This window comes from Rhinatrema bivittatum, chromosome 2, assembly GCF_901001135.1.
Source record: "Rhinatrema bivittatum chromosome 2, aRhiBiv1.1, whole genome shotgun sequence".
NCBI classification, from domain to species: domain Eukaryota; kingdom Metazoa; phylum Chordata; class Amphibia; order Gymnophiona; family Rhinatrematidae; genus Rhinatrema; species Rhinatrema bivittatum.
The window spans coordinates 271,081,578-271,097,503 of NC_042616.1; the positions used below are offsets into that span (position 1 = coordinate 271,081,578).

A 15,926-nucleotide genomic window follows, 5' to 3' on the forward strand; every position below is an offset into this window, starting at 1 on the left:
AAAGAACACCAGGCTGAGATGCCTGAATATGACATGCCACACACAGGTCAAGGTGCTTAGGTTTCTTCACTATAGGAGCCATCAGATAAGGCGCAGAACACTGTGCCGAAATAAGCTTCCAACTTGAGCTGCAACAGGACGCTCAGGGAATGTGTGTAAAAACAAGCGCGTGTGTGTATAAAAAGAGCGCATGCATGTACAAATAGGCACCCTGATAGGTGCTCATCTAGGAACACAACGAAAACGCACAACAGGCTGCACAGCTGGGCACACAAGGTACGATTAGATGGAACTGAGGAGGGTTATATACGGTGTAGAAAAAGTGCATGAAGGTGCTGCTGCAGCTATCATGCCTCGAACTAGTCGAGCCTTGGAGCAGGGCCTAGTCGTAAGGGCTGCTCAACCTGCCAGGCTGCCCCCCTGACCCCCACCGGAGGCAGGAACAGCAGTCAGATCGCTCGTTGAGCATGGAGACCGGGAGGGGGAAGGAGGAATCCCTACTCAACTCCCCTTCTCTTCTCAAGAAATTTTAAAATCTTTAGCTAAGCTCAGCCCGTCCCTGCTGAGTACAAGTACAGTCTCCGGCTGCAAGGGGTGAGGGTATATACCTTCATCGCTGAGCTTGGCTGCCTGCACCCGCTTGCCTTTCAGCTTTTTTTTACAGCTAAGTCCATGCCTGCTCAAAAGCCAGCTACTGGATTTGTGAGGAACCACAGAAATCACTTCAGGAATTCTCAACTGAGAGAGGGACCTTAAGGTATCACCATAGGAGAGCGGGGGCGAATTAATTTCCTTCTTCTTTTCTCCTAAACTTTAAAGTAACCCCCAGTAGGAAGATGCACGTCTATCTGCTGGAGACGGAGAATACTGGTGAGCTGATGTCACTGCAGAATTATATATACTGTGATGTTAGCTTTGCTCCGTCTCCATCTACTGGTAGAGGTACAAAACCCACTGGTTCTGGATTCATCTGCCTAAATGCTAAGAAACTGTGTTTGTGGTCAGTTAACTATACCTCAAGAGATGTAGTTAACTTTCCCTCTGAGAGCATCAGTGTGCTAATAAAACATGATGGCAGAAAAAGACCATTATAGCCTATCTAGTTTGCCCATCTATAATGAGTTTGCTGATGCTCTCAGGAGCCCTCCCAGTAGTTTTAAAGTGCCATGTAGCCCCCAAATTTTCCCTCCTCCCCAACTGGCCCAATTTCATTTTGACACAAAAAAGCTGCCACTCGGCTTACCCGCCCATCCATTTTACCTTAGTGGCCCCCCAACAAAGTTGCTGGCCATGCCCTGTTCCAAACCCGCTCTTTCATCTTTGCCAAAACTCTGTCCCCCCAGGCCTTCTGTGAATTTTGCCCTCTGTTACCCCAGGTAATCCATGGTCTTTAGGGAAGGAGCAGTGCCTAACAGTATTCCTGCCCTGCCGAAATTCAAAATGGTGCTCACTCACGTATCATACTTGGCCCTCATGTACGGGGCAAAGGGGGGCCTCCAGTCAGCTGGTGCCATTTTAAATATCAACCATTTATATTCATATGCTTTGTAATACAACATACTAATAAATATTAAACTTACATTTTCTGTGCAGGTTAAAACTTTTATTAAAGCACACACTGCAGTAGTAACACTTCAGGCAGTCATGAACTGGTTGCTATTTTCTCCATGGACAAAGTAATAATAGATCTCAAAAAATTGATATTACAATTTTTTTTAACTTTTAAATACACATACATCTCTTTGACAATATTTACAATGAATTTTAAACCACAAGGGCACAATGAAACACACAAGAGGAAAAGGATGACAGAATATTTAACTACTTTTTCATTTCTAAGATTGCACTCCCTGGTCCTCGGTTTTTAGCACTGCAGATGTTGCAGAACTGTAAAAGAGACATCTGAAAAATATATTAAAAAAAAAAAAGAAGCATTAGTAGCAGGAATTTTTTTCTGTTTTAACTTCTCTGTCACACGCAAACTCTGATCACCTCAAAAACTATTTCTTCTGTTTTAGCGCAGTCATTGAAGTTGAAATTTTTGGTTTAACCATGGGATATGTTATTATTTTTCATTTCTATAGCGCTACTGAATGTATACAGCACTATACAGCTACACATAGGACATTCCCTTTTCTATGGAGTTTACAATATAGTCAAGACTAAAAGGATTCAGGAAATGTACTTATATTACAGTAAACATGTATCCTCATGTGCGACTCTGCACGTGGCACAGATTTTGTTTGAAATGTCAGGCGTGTGCATGGCACAGCTAGGGCGGGTGCCCATCTACAGGAGGAAGGCAGGGCATTGCTTTGCAGCTGCCGTCTCTCACTCTCTGCTTGCGTCGGCCAGGCATTCTCCGACTAACAGGGGACAAGATCGTCCATAACCTTGGGCGAGTCTCTTCTCGCCCCAGCCGTAACCAACCGGGTAATTATAAAAGTGACTACTCACCTCCACCCTTCTGCTTTCACAGCTGTCCTGCAGTCCGGGTGACAAATTGGAAACTAAATCAGCTAAGCCAGAGAGGGCTGATGGATTGCAAACATTGGGGAACATGGAGCGGGGGCTACGTGCTCTGCCTAGAGGGCTCTTTTTTTCCAGTAACTGGACTTGGGGAGTTAAGTGGGCAGACCTGTCTCTTCCACCCTCAACAGGATGACCAAACCTAGCTGTGTTTTCACACTACTGACTATTAAGTCTCTCAAAATGTAGCTGCTGTGGGGCCATGGTTCAGTTGTGCAGTGAAGTTAGCAAGCTATGTCTGTGCACACAGCAAGTTTTAACCTAACTGGCTATCTTACAGGCTGCAACCGGTTAGATTTGGCAGAAATTGTCAGCCGCTACCTAGTCTAAGTGGCTGCTGAGCGGCTTGTCAAAAATCACACCCTCCCCTCCCCTCTGACGGCATCGATTAGGTAGGCACCTGATGGATGTCCTCCTCCTATTAGTATCTTAAGAGATAACTGAAGGGGGGATATGATAGAAATCTATAAAATCATGAGAGGGCTAGAACAGGTAAATGTGAATCGGTTATTTACTCTTTTAGATAATAGGACTAGGTGGTACTCCATGAAGTTAGCATGTGGCACATTTAAAACTAATCGGAGAAAGTTCTTTTTCACTCAATGCACAATTAAACTCTGGAATTTGTTGCCAGAGGATGGGGTTAGTACAGTTAGTGTAGCTGGGTTTAAAAAAGGATTGGATAAGTTCTTGGAGGAGAAGTCCATTAACTGCTGCTATTACTGGCTTCAATAGCATGAGATGTATTTACTGTTTGGGTACTTGCCAGGTTCTTGTGGCCTGGTTTGGCCTCTGTTGGAAACAGGATGCTGGGCTTGATGGACTCTTGCTCTGACCCAGTATGGTAACTTCTTATGAACGTGTAAGTGTAGCTTAACATGGTTTAAATTGACAAGACTAAAATCAGGAAGAGCCAAGGTCTAATATTTAAAATCAGCTTCAAAAAGGTAGGTTTTTGGTGGACCAAATATAGCTAAAGTGGGGACATGATGCAGCAACTCAGGAAGAATGTTCCAGGAATACAACACAGCGCGACAGAAAGAGGTCACAGCTCCATTGGAGGTGACATTGGAAAGAGGTCACAGCTCCATTTGGAGGTGACATTGGAAAGAGGTCACGGCTCCATTGGAGGTGACATTGGAAAGAGGTCACAGCTCCATTTGGAGGTGACATTGGAAAATACTTCTTCACAGAAAGGGTGGTGGATACATGAAATGGCCTTCCTGGGTAGCTAACAAAGGCAAAAGCAGGAATAAAATTCAGGAAAGACTGGAATAGGCACAGAGGATCCTTAGTTGCAAAGATGTATAGGAGAAAGACATCATCATCAGTGATCATCTAGGGTCTAAGCATTATGCCAGGTAAAGAGTGAACAGACAAGATGGGCCTTATTGTCTTTATCTGCAAATACATTTTATATTTGTATGTGAAGTTCAGAGTTGAGAGATCGTGAAGGAAGAAGGCACAGATAAGAACAGCTTACTCTATGAACAGAGGCCATGTGGGGAAGTGTAGGGAGAGATAAGAGAGGGGAGGATAATGAGGATTTGCAGAATTAATGCACTTGTAGATGAGTAGGTGAATGCATGTAGGGAAAACCAAACAATGGAAAAGTACATGATTACAGCCCAAATACTAATTAAAAGCCTCTATGAAAAAAACCCCACTTTAGTTTCTTCCTAAACATTTTAACATTTTTATGTGAGTATCAGCTGAGTTTCAACTTGCAAAGCTGAAGATATGCAATCAACCAAAAAATGCAAATATAACTGTCTGATGTCAGAACATGGATTTTATTATTCCATTTACAAAATGTTTAGATATATTTTTATAAAAACTAAATATTTTCTTTTATAAAACATACAAATATGATTTGAATAATGCATGGACAACATAACATTTAATGGAAAACTAGGTCCTACAATTTAGTGAAAATGCTATAATATTATATTAAAAATAGGTGCATTTAATTGGAAAATGGAATACTGGCATCAGCTAATTAGTGGCCAAATTATCTGGTCAAGGCAGCGATCCCATTAGATGGGTTAAGTAAATTGTAAAGTTTATTGTAATTGCACCCCTGTTTCTTGTGAACCAGCATGATGGGACTTCCGTCTTGAATGTTGGTATATAAAAAACGTAAATAAATAAATAAAATAAATAAATAAATAACAGATGTCACAAGAGGACTCAAACCAGTGAAATACTTATTTAAGGTTTACAAGCTATACCAAAAACTGTGGTAAACTAAGCCACAAAGGATGTGGTTTAAGGTGAACTCTGAGTCAGAGCTGTTTATGTCTTGAATCACTTGGATCAAACAAACTCTGCCCCCACACACACACTCCAAAGGGAAATCCAAACTAATTCAAGCCAGCTCACCCAGCCGAAGCCCTTAAGCAGAAAAGCAGCAAATCTGAAATAATGCAATCATCCTGCAACATTCACTTGAATGCCAATGCAAAGCCAAGGCATATTTTTTTCTAAAATGAATGCTTATAAAATCCAGCAGTGATGCATTTGCTGAAGTGGGTGTTTTCCCCCTTTCAAACACAGGTCTAACCACGCTCGAGGTGACATTTTTAAATATTTTTCTCAGGGTTGGTCTGATGGCCAAGCAACCACATGGTGTGCCACAGTGCTGGAGTCCTGGGTTCAATTATCACCTCTTTTCTATTCCTCAGGTTGGTCCAGACCCACAGTACTTGGAAAGGATGGAGTCCCAGCTACCATGCAGCACAGTGAAATCTACTTGCTGCCCCAAAATTCATCTGTGCCAGCTTCTACACAGAACCAGGGTCCATGTTTCTAAGCTGAAGGACCGAGTTGGGGAGAAGGAAAGCAGGGGCGAGAGGGGAAGCTTTCAGGGCAATTTTTAAACAGCCCACCCAGGCTAAAGACTCTGGGTATTTTTACCTGCAGATGTTAGCCGGGTTCTTAACAGCAGATTTATACGCATGAATCCACTTTGAAAATTTGCACATGTGCATGGAAAGTAGAGTTACTTACCTGTAACAGGTGTTCTAGGACAGCAGAATGTTAGTCCTCACACACTGGTGACATCATTGGATGGAGCCCAGTATGGAACTTTGATTTCAAAGATTACAGAACTCTCAAACATGTCCTACTGAGCATGTGCAGCTATAGTCATCACCCTGCTCCCTAGGCAGAGTCCCTCAGCCCATAATAAAGCTAATACATGGAGAAAACCAACTCCCAGGGGAGGTGGGTGGGCTTTGTGAGGACTAACATCCTGCTGTCCTAGGAGAACACCTTTTACAGGTAAACAACTCTGCTTTCTCCTAGGACAAAAGCAGGATGGTAGTCCTCACACATGGGTGAATCCCTAGCTATAAGCTGTCCGAGCAGGACAAAGCGGGAAACCGCACAGTGCTGAAGCACCTCCCTCCTTTGCCTGAGAGGCAGCAGATCCACTAGGGGTCCAGGATGGAGAAGAGTTGGGTTTTACAACGAAAAGCCATAGAGAGACAGACACAAACCCTCATGCGCAGCAGGGGTGCCTAAGGCAAGGGAGTGATGTGAGTGCAAGTAGAAGCAAACTTCGCATCACGGAAAACTGTTCAAACAGGGTTTTTTATAAGTAAATTCTGACAACAGTAGGTATAGAATTTCCTGGAAATAGGAAGAATCCAGGGATGCAGACAAGATAAAGGAGAAAGACCACAATTTCCTTCGGTGTTAAGACAACCGAAAAACAACAGGGGCCCGAGAGCCCACCAGGAGAAGCTGCGGTCCACTGATATCCAAAGGACTGAATGTTTCTGCAGAAGAATGCCCAGGTATGGCTGGAGAACAAGCAACAAACCATGGCAAGGCCTGGGACAGACACTGCGTGCTGAAGCAGATCTAGCTGAGTGCGCACGTGGCGACCCCTGCGCTCTATCCATTCAAGGACAAAAACCCCTGCCACCTGAATGCTGCAGGGTCGCGTGGGGGCCTTCAAAACCTCAGTGGTTGATGGCCTCAGGCACGACTAAGACGCTCAATGGTGAACCCAGTGCCTGTTCGGTGGTGCCCGACGTAGTCGAGGAGGTAATGAGGCATCAGTGGCCCTGCACCTCGATGGTCTCGAGAGCGCTAATGGTATCGGGGTAGCACTGCATCTCAATGGCATTGAGGCCTCGTTCTGCACTGGCATCGAAGCCACACACCACGACAACCCAGTGGGCGGCTGCGGCATCAAGCCTATGCACCTTGATGGGATCGAGGGTGTCAATGGCATCGATAGCACCGAGGGTGACGAGGGCCCTGCAGGCTTTCAGAGTACTGCGGGGATCAATGGTACCTAGGGCACCTCGGCATCGCGGCACTGAGGGCACCATGGCATCAATGGTATCGAGGATGTCTATCTGTGCTGCTACTCTGCAGCGAGACTCCACTTCCACCGATGCTGATGGCACAGAAGGCCCCTACGGCATTGTGGGTGGTCATGCACCTCAATGGCATCGAGGGCGCCCCTGAACTTCCAAGGTGTCAAGGGTGACCATGCCGCTCGATGCAAGAGGTAGGTATGCTCCACTACCTCGAGGTCCTAGGCGTCGATGACTCCTGTGCATCGAACCCTTACGATGGTGAGGGCAGTCACGCATCTCAATGATATCAAGAGCATCCTGGCATCTCGAGGGCATCAAGGATAACCATGTTGCTCCATGGCAATCCCAGACCCCAAAGCGGTCCTGACACGATGCATCGGATGAACAGGGCGCTGGTCACAGATGTGTACGAGCAACAGTTACTGGGCATGGCATCAAGGTGCGGCAGCAAGCTGCTAGCCCAGGCTCCTGCTCACCCTCTCTCCCAAGGTGACTGCACTGCCAAGACTGGCAAACAGAAGAGAAGGCTATGTCATCCAAGGCTCCTGCCCATGGAGACCAGTCCCTGGATTGTGGGGAGGATAAACTGCCCCCCCCCCCCAACAGGAACAACATGGTCCTCGATTCTTCCACCGTCCGAATCCATCAATGCTGATCGATCGGTGAAACGACATAGAACTCCAGCCCAGGTAGAACTCAGGCGAGTCCCTAGGCTTATTGGCCGACATGGATCACCAATGGACTGCTGAAGCCAGTCCTGTCAGCGCCGGGGAAAAAAACAGACAGAGCAAGGAGAGGACACAGATATAAAACTGCAAAACAGTTTTTCTTCTTTTTTTTTTTATTAATAGACTCTGCCAGGCTGCACAGGGAGCTCCCCATACGGCCAGCGGACAGTTGGAAAGAAGAGGAAGAAGAGAAGAAATAAAACTACAGGAAAAGGAAAGAAAACAGCTGCAGATCTAGAAAGAATCACTTACAAGAACTGTGAGAAGAGACAAAGCTGAATACCGTCAAGCACATGGCTGCCATGACCTCACGGCTCCGTGGAAAAAGAGAGACTGAGGGACTCTGCCCAGGGGCCAGGATCATGACTTCAGCTGCACATGCTCAGAAGGGCATGTTTGAGATCAGTTTCATGCCAGGCTTCATCCGATGATGTTACCCATGTGTGAGGACTAACTTCCTGCTTGTCCTAGGAGAAACCCCTGTGCCATACACTCACACACACAAAGTTACACCTGCTGAACTGCAGGTGTAACTTTGTCATTGTGGAGTAATGCGTGTTTTTTTTGGAAAATCAGAAGTATACATGTAAATCCTTTCCCTGTTTCCCTAACACTAATCCCCTTCCCCCCACCCCACCGAATGCCTGCTTACTAGACACATAAAAAGTATGCGCACAATCTTGTTTCACGCGTGCAACCCAAACTAATTGTAAAATGGGCTTTCTGTGCGTAAATCCTTTTGTAAATGATCCTCTTTATGTCTGTAAAATGTTGTGGGGCAGGAATTTCCATCATAGAGATCATCAGGTGGGTCAGATTATTTTGTTTATATTAGATCCAAATCAATTTAAATAATATATTAGAACGTTAGAAGTGTTAGAATTATTATGAACAGAGTGTAAAGGTAACACCTCATGAAGACTGAAATGCAGGTGTTAATAAAGCCAATATTTTCCTTTAGTTTACTTTACATTTAAATTGATGAACGTATTTCATTTCCTAGGTCCTCCTTTCCTGTGTATTTCTGAACTCATCTTTACAGTCTAGCATGAATTAAGTCAGAGACTGAGGGATCCTGGTTAGAAGCATTGTCCCACAGGTATTTTGAAGTTTGGATCAAATATAGCATATTGATGATGGTTCAGCCTGGTTTGGAAAGCTTGTGTGATCTTTCTCATTTATTGTTTGTCGGAACATTTCTTTCAGTGGATGAGGTGGATTTGGGACTAAGATTAAACTTAATTGTCTCTAACTCCTCCAAATCTAATCTCCACTTGACACCTGTCCCACAACGTTTTCAAGATATAAAATCTTCCTTCTTTTTGCCTTGCAGTAACACCTAAAGAACGGACCTAAGCGGACCTGAAAGCTCATATGCTTCATTTCTTTTTTTTTGCTGCTCCTTTAAAAGTATCACAGTTTACAAAGGCTCCAGTATACCCAAGCCTGTGGTTCTCTGAAATTTCAGAACATCTGGTTTTAGTGTTTGAAAACAATGGATATATAAAAATACAATATGCTATCCCTATTTTTGAGACTTCTTTTGCACTTGTCTAGATCAGTTTTAAATCTGTACTCTGTAGACAGGAGGTTACTCCTACTAAAAACTATTTGCATTTTTTAAAATTATTTTATATTATGGGATTTCCAAGAAATTTAGTTTACCAAGGAGATGTGTGAACTTTTCATAATTCTTAGTTTCCTTCTTTAGTACAGAAATTTACACATGACAATGGTTAGAATGTGAATTTCTATAAGTATATCATAAAACATTACAGATTTATTTCCCTCTTTTCAGTAACCTTCAATATATATATTCAGTTTTATGGATATAGGCTATTCAAAGCAATAGAAGATTAGAAAATACAGTTGTGCTCATAAGTTTACATACCTCTGGCAAAATGTGTAAGATGTGTAGCATTTTAAGAAAACATGAGTGATCACACAAAACACATGACTTATTTTTAATATGTTTCTAATTAAACATGCATTACAGAATAACACAATCATTAAACCATAGCAATAAGGGAAATTAATAAAATAGTTCTGTTCAAAAGTTTGAATACCCTCAATTTTTAATATCGTGTATTGCCCCCTTTTTATCAATGACGGCTTGCAGTCTTTTGTGATAGTTTTGAATGAGGCCCTTTATTTTCTCATGTGATAAAACTGAGCGTTCCTATTGGCAAAAAGCCTCCAGATCCTGTAAATTCTTTGGTTGTCTAGTATGAACTGCCTGTTTGAGTTCTCCCCCAAAGTGGCTCAATGAAGTTGAGGTCAGGAAACTGTGATTGCCACTCTAGAACCTTCACTTTCTTTGCTGCAGCCATTGACTAGGCCTTATGTTTCAGATCATTGTCATGTTGGAAAGACCAAGTGCGCCTCATGCACAGCTTTCTAGCTGATGAATACAAATTTTCCTCCAATATTTTCTGATAAAATGCTGCATTCATCCTGCCATCAATTTTGATAAATTCCCTGTACTGCTGTAGCTCTCCCCCCCCCCCCACAAACAGCAGAGATCGACCTTCATGCTTCACGGTAGGGATGATGTGCTTCTCTTCATAACATTTATGGTTATGACCATAAAGTTCAATTTTGGTCTTATCACTCCAAATTATTTTGTTCCAGACGTTTTGAGGCTTCTCTGGGTACTCTTTGGTGTATTTTAAGTGGGCTGTTGATGCAGCAATGGCTTTTTTTTCTGGCAACTCTATCATGTAGCCCATTTTTGCTCAAGGATCTCCTTACTGTAATATTTATTTATTTATTTAAGTCTTTTCTATACCGTCGTTTGGTGGGGACCGTCACAACGGTTTACATTAAGGCACATACAAGTAGTGATACTTCCATTTGTACATTTACATAGGTGCCATAAGGTTCGGTAACATAGTTTGTTATCAAAGTTATTTGTTAAATGTGATTAATCATGTCCAGGTCTTTCATTCTCATTTTTTATTACAGAGCTAATTTTACAAATGTAACTTATCCATTAATAGTGGTGTGCTATATCTTAAAAAACAACTTAATATCCACACCGCTTGTTTCAGAGAAGCCTGTATGTGAGTAGAAGTTGCTTGTGGGTTTTTCTTTGCAGCCCATCAAATTTTCCTGCCGGTTGCGCCCGAAATCTTTCTTGATCTATCTTGGTATTAACAGAACCCATAATCTTCCATTTCTTGATCAGAGTTTGAAAGTACTGATTGGCATTTTTAAATCTTTGGATGTCTTTTTATGTCCTTTTCCTGATTTATAAAGTTAAACTACTTTTGCTCACAGATACTTTGACAGTTCTTTTGCTTTTCCCATACTTTAATAAATGCCAGTCAGTACAGTCCTATATGAAATGCACAAGGGTTTCTCAAGAGCTAAGAAACTCATTGACTATTTATACACAGACACTAATTACAATCAAAGAAGGCCATCTCAACATGTGTGTGTCAACTTGTGTGTTTATTATCAGCCCAAACATTCAAGGGTATGTAAACTTTTGAACAGGACCATTTATTATTTCCCTTATTCTATGGTTTAATGATTGTGCTATTCTGTGATGCATAATAGTTTTAATTTGAAACACATTAAAAAATAACAGATGTCTGATCACTCATTTTTTTAAAATGCTACACGTCTTACAAATTCTGCCAGGGGTATGTAAACTTATGAGCACAAATGTATTTTAAGAAAAAAATCATAACTGGTAATAAAAATAAAAAAAAGAATGGCAGTTTTGTTAGATTATAGTTTACTATAGCATAAGTAGTAGAGGCCATCACTTTATTAGATTTTGGGCATGCTCAGGACAGTGGTGGGAAAAGGACTGAGAGAATAAGTGAAAGATTTGCAGAAGAGCAAGGATTGGTGTAGGTTTGCAAAAGGGATTTTGTGTGCTCATCTATCTAAATTGGTTGAAACTCTACTGGGCAATCTGGATGTAACATTTTGATCTTTATCTGCTGTCATTTACTATGTTACTATAGGAAACTAGGCAAGAAATGGAGTCAGCTGATGACCACAGGTGCCAACCAAGAGCAAGACCATTTTAAAAATGCAGTATATCAAATAATGGCAGTGCAGCTATCAAACACTTGATGAGATCACAATGTACTCTGACCTTCCTGAGATTTCAACTGAACAAAACTGTTTCCCCATAGGAAATAAAAAGAAGGGATTCTAAGTGTGAAGGGTGTTGAATGCACATAAATAGGATAAGCCAGGGTAAGACCACTTTGAAAACCAACAGATCGTGTGTACCTCAGTGCCTGCTAGAGAACTGGTGTAAATGTGCATATGAACATTTACATGCTAAGGAGGTAACTTTCAAAGAGATATGCGCCTAAGTAGCCTATACTCATGTAATCACTATTTTATAAACATTGAAAGCACGTCCGTAGTTTAGATTTTGTGCGCACATACACGCATGCAAAACAGGAGCAGTCTGGGGGCGTTCTGGCTTGGGGTCAACAGCTTTTTAGGTAAGTTGTAATTTTAAAACAGATTTAAGTGTGTGCATTTTGCAACTTACTAGCGTAATTTTATACCTGTTAATTATCTAGCATAACCGATATGAAATGTGTTTATTGTGTAGTATTAGCTGGGAAGGAGGTCTGTGTGAACTAAGAGGGAGTTCAGGCTGAAGAACTAGGAGGGTCTTAATGACTTGGAAAAGGACTGGCAAAGAAAACTGTGCGTAAATTGAGTTTTCTGCAAGTCCTACTTTATTTTTGTGCGTAAAATATGTATGTTGAAATTACTTCTCACCTGATGATTTCCCTTCCTTTTTTTAAATTTTAAACTCTGTTTTCCAGGTTTATTTTATTGTAATTCAAACTGACATAATATATTGGACAACCATTGGGAAAAAGGAAGGATACATTCCTTTACAATAATAGGAAACGTTACAAAATCAGAATTTGTCTTCCCTATGAGATTTCAATTAAGGGATTGAATACATTTAAAAAAATAATAAGGAAAAAGTGATCTCTCAAATAATTAATATATTCACTATACCACAGGCACAAATAGAAGTGCTAATCTAAGAGGGTACAGGCATGGGTCTCTCTCTATTCTGTAAAAATCCTTTCAGCTAGTCAGGGTCAAAGAAAATATATCTAAGTGAACCTAATTTAACGATACTTTTACAAGGAAATTAAAGAAAAAATGATGCACCTATATCAATTACATGTTGCTTTTTAATCAAAAAGACTTTCTATCTCAGTTGGGTTGCCTTAGAGAAATCAAGAAATAATACGATCTGTGTTACCCTTAATTACTTGATCATGCCCCTGCAACCTGATTTTTAATTTGCCCAAAAACTGTACTCATATTTTCAAATTTAGATCCCCAAAGATTGTACCAGTCCCTTAACAGCAGACCAAAATGTCTCTAATGTAATCTGTGCTGGACTCTCAGGAAAGTTGGCTGATAAAACATTGCCTAGGGCTAGGATCACCAAAGGCTCATTAATGGTTCCAACAAAATCCTGAGAATTCATCATAACAGGTTCCCCCACCACATTTAAAGCACCTTGAGGTTGCAACAGAATCTTCGGAGAACCTGCTGAAAGCACAAGGTCCAAACCAGATGACAAGCAAAAATCAGGGCTTAGGGAGATGTAGTTCCCTGAGGAAGCAGCATGTGAACCCAGCTAAGTTGAATCAACCCTGAAGGAATACTAGAGTTCCTTTCCTTTAATATAATCAGACCAGTGGGTTATACATGCCAACCAGCAGATTGTGACAGACTAACAGGCTCGCTGATGTCACTTCCTATATATACCTCTGTGCTAACACCAGCCTGCTAGTACTCCTTTAACAAGCTAACTGTGTACAAGCTCAGTATCATCAACTATCAAACATATTATCGGCTCAATTGATTTTTTTTTTTTTATTTTTATACCAGTGGACTTCCTAAAGAACAAGGAATCAGAAACGAAAGAAGAACTCCCAACAAAAATAACACCTGCAGCGAAGTATATATATTCATTCTGGTTTTCATCTCCATTTACCTGTCAGTAAGTAAATTCCCATGTAAGGCATAGTGTCTAAAAACACCCCAAAGACACCAGCAGCATAGGGAGTGTCCTAGGCATGGTAAGAAAAGCTCCCTACATAAAGGTGCTTGCAACTCAGACACCCTCCGAGCTAAATAACTAGCGACTAGGAAGACCATCTTCAGCTTGAGCAGCTTTAAAGAAATAGCCTTAAGAGGAGCAAACTGTAATCCTGTAAAGAACAAAACCACGTGCAGATCCCAAGTGGAACCAGAACCTGCAGCGGGGGCTAATATGCTTCGTGCCCCTCAAGAACCAAGAAACATCTGGATGAGAACAAAGTGGTCTACCTTGAATATGATTTTTCAAGGCAAAAGAGAGAGACCGCACTTGCACAATACATTAAGATCCAAGCTCTTAAAGAGGCTTTCCTATTCCAAAATCAACGGAACAAACGTGGCTTCAGGGGCACCGACACCCAGCGCACCAAACTCAATCATGAGCTAAGGAAGTGGAGAATTTTCTAGTATTCAATAGTGTAGCCATCGTAGTCTGAGAATAAGCCATCTTCACAAATCGTGCCTTCTCAAGGACACCACTGGAAGACAAAATCAATCCGGATCCCCATGAAACACTGGACCCTGGCAAGTAACTCCTTGTAAGGTGGAAGCCTTAGAGGGTTGCTGCACAGCAGATGCCGATGAGCCACATACCACAGCCGGCGAGGCTAGTCCAGAGCCACCAGGATCACCAGTCTGGATGTCCATCAATCCTCTGAAGCAGTCTGCCTTCTGACTGCAGGTATTCCTGGATTCACAAGACTTCCTGAATTCTGCTAAGTGAACTTTTACTGTTTAATAGATATTTGAGCCTAGTATAGAAGTTGTGTATAATTTCATAATTGTGTGCCTTGGCTTTTAGGAGGGGCAGATTTCAACTGAAACCAAAAAGTGTGCAATCTAGACTGCTTTTCTGGGTAAAATAAGCCATTGTTTGCAGTTCTTCTTGTGAGAGGAGCTACAAACTAACTGAAATTATTAGCTTATTCATATCTGGGCTAAGTATATTTCTTGTCTGATTTTTTAATTTTTGTGCCTTTGAAAGGGAGTTAGAGTTATTTTACTTGTGACAAAAGTCCTAAAATGTGCATTGGGGCTGAAAAAGAAAAAACAAGTTCATAATTTTTACCAGTGTGTCTAGGGGGAGAGGCTCTTTGTAGATTTCATTGGTCTAGAGACCAGCATTTGGGAGTGACCTGGCGGAAGGGATAGAAGGTAAAGTTTATTTGCGGATGATACGTGGACACGTCTGAAGGAGAAGAGAGAATGAAAACTGATTTGAGAAAACTTGAAGAGTGGTCAAAGATTTGGCAGCTGGGATTCAATGCCAAGAAGTGCAGAGTCATGCATCTGGGGTGCGGCAAGGTCAGCACTGGAAGACTTATGAGGAGTGGCTGAAGGAGCTGAATATGTACACCCTGGAAGAAAGGAGGTGCAGGGGAGATATGATGTGGTCCTTCAGATCTCTGAAAGGTTTTTAATGATATACAATTGGCAAACCTTTTCTGTTGGAAAGAAATCAACAGAACTAGGGGGTCATGAAATTAAATTCTAGGGAGGATGACTCAGAAACAATGTCAGGAAATATTTCTTCAGAAGAGGATGGTGAATGCCTGGAATGCCCTTCAGGAAGAGGTTGTGAAGACGAAACAGTCAAGGAATTCAAAGGGGCATGGGATAAACATAGATCCATAGAGGCTAGAGGATGGAAATAAAGAAAAAAGAGTGCATGGGGTAACTGAGGTTAACTTGCTGGTGTGACAGTTGCTACCCTTTACAATTAATCCTTGATAGTGTTAATGCATCTCCATCATTGCTCTCTGCTTCAACGGCAGTGAGAAAAGGGGAAATGGATTCAGACAGCAAGCAACAACGGCCCCGACTTTTATGGTTTGGGGAACAAATAAACATGGGGGTAACTAGCTGATGCAGCGCTTACTACCCTTAATCACTAAGCCTGATACTTTTGATGCAACTCCAACATTGCTCTCTGCTTTCACGGCAACAGTTAAGGGAAACTGGAATCAAACAGCATCCGAAGGCCCTTAATTTTATGGTCTGGTAAACTGAGAAGCATGGGGCAATCTGCACAGTGCAGCATATATTTATTTATTTATTTATTTAACAGTTTTATATACCGAAATTCTTGTAAGGGATTACAAATCAGTTCGGTTTACACTGAACAGAAACAGTGCTTCGGTAAATGAAAGCATAAGCTTGCTGGGCAGACTGGGTGGATACTGGGTGCTTGCTGGGCAGACTGGGTGGATCATCTGGTCCTTTTCTG

General features: G+C 41.9%; 1 protein-coding gene across 2 annotated transcripts in view; it reads right to left on the reverse strand.

The window, feature by feature from the left end:
* Positions 1-1,590: 1,590 nt before the first annotated feature.
* Positions 1,591-15,926, reverse strand: part of VPS41 (VPS41 subunit of HOPS complex) — a 413,500-nt gene continuing 399,164 nt past the window's right edge. The window contains exons 29-30 of one of the 2 annotated variants that reach the window (XM_029589523.1): positions 2,458-2,484; positions 1,591-1,902 (exon numbers count right to left, since the gene is read on the reverse strand). In XM_029589523.1, the coding sequence (XP_029445383.1) occupies positions 1,822-1,902; positions 2,458-2,484 (108 nt within the window). In that variant the 3' untranslated portion in view covers positions 1,591-1,821. The remainder of the gene's footprint in view (positions 1,903-2,457; positions 2,485-15,926) is intronic. The other variant, XM_029589524.1, reaches the window with a different exon arrangement.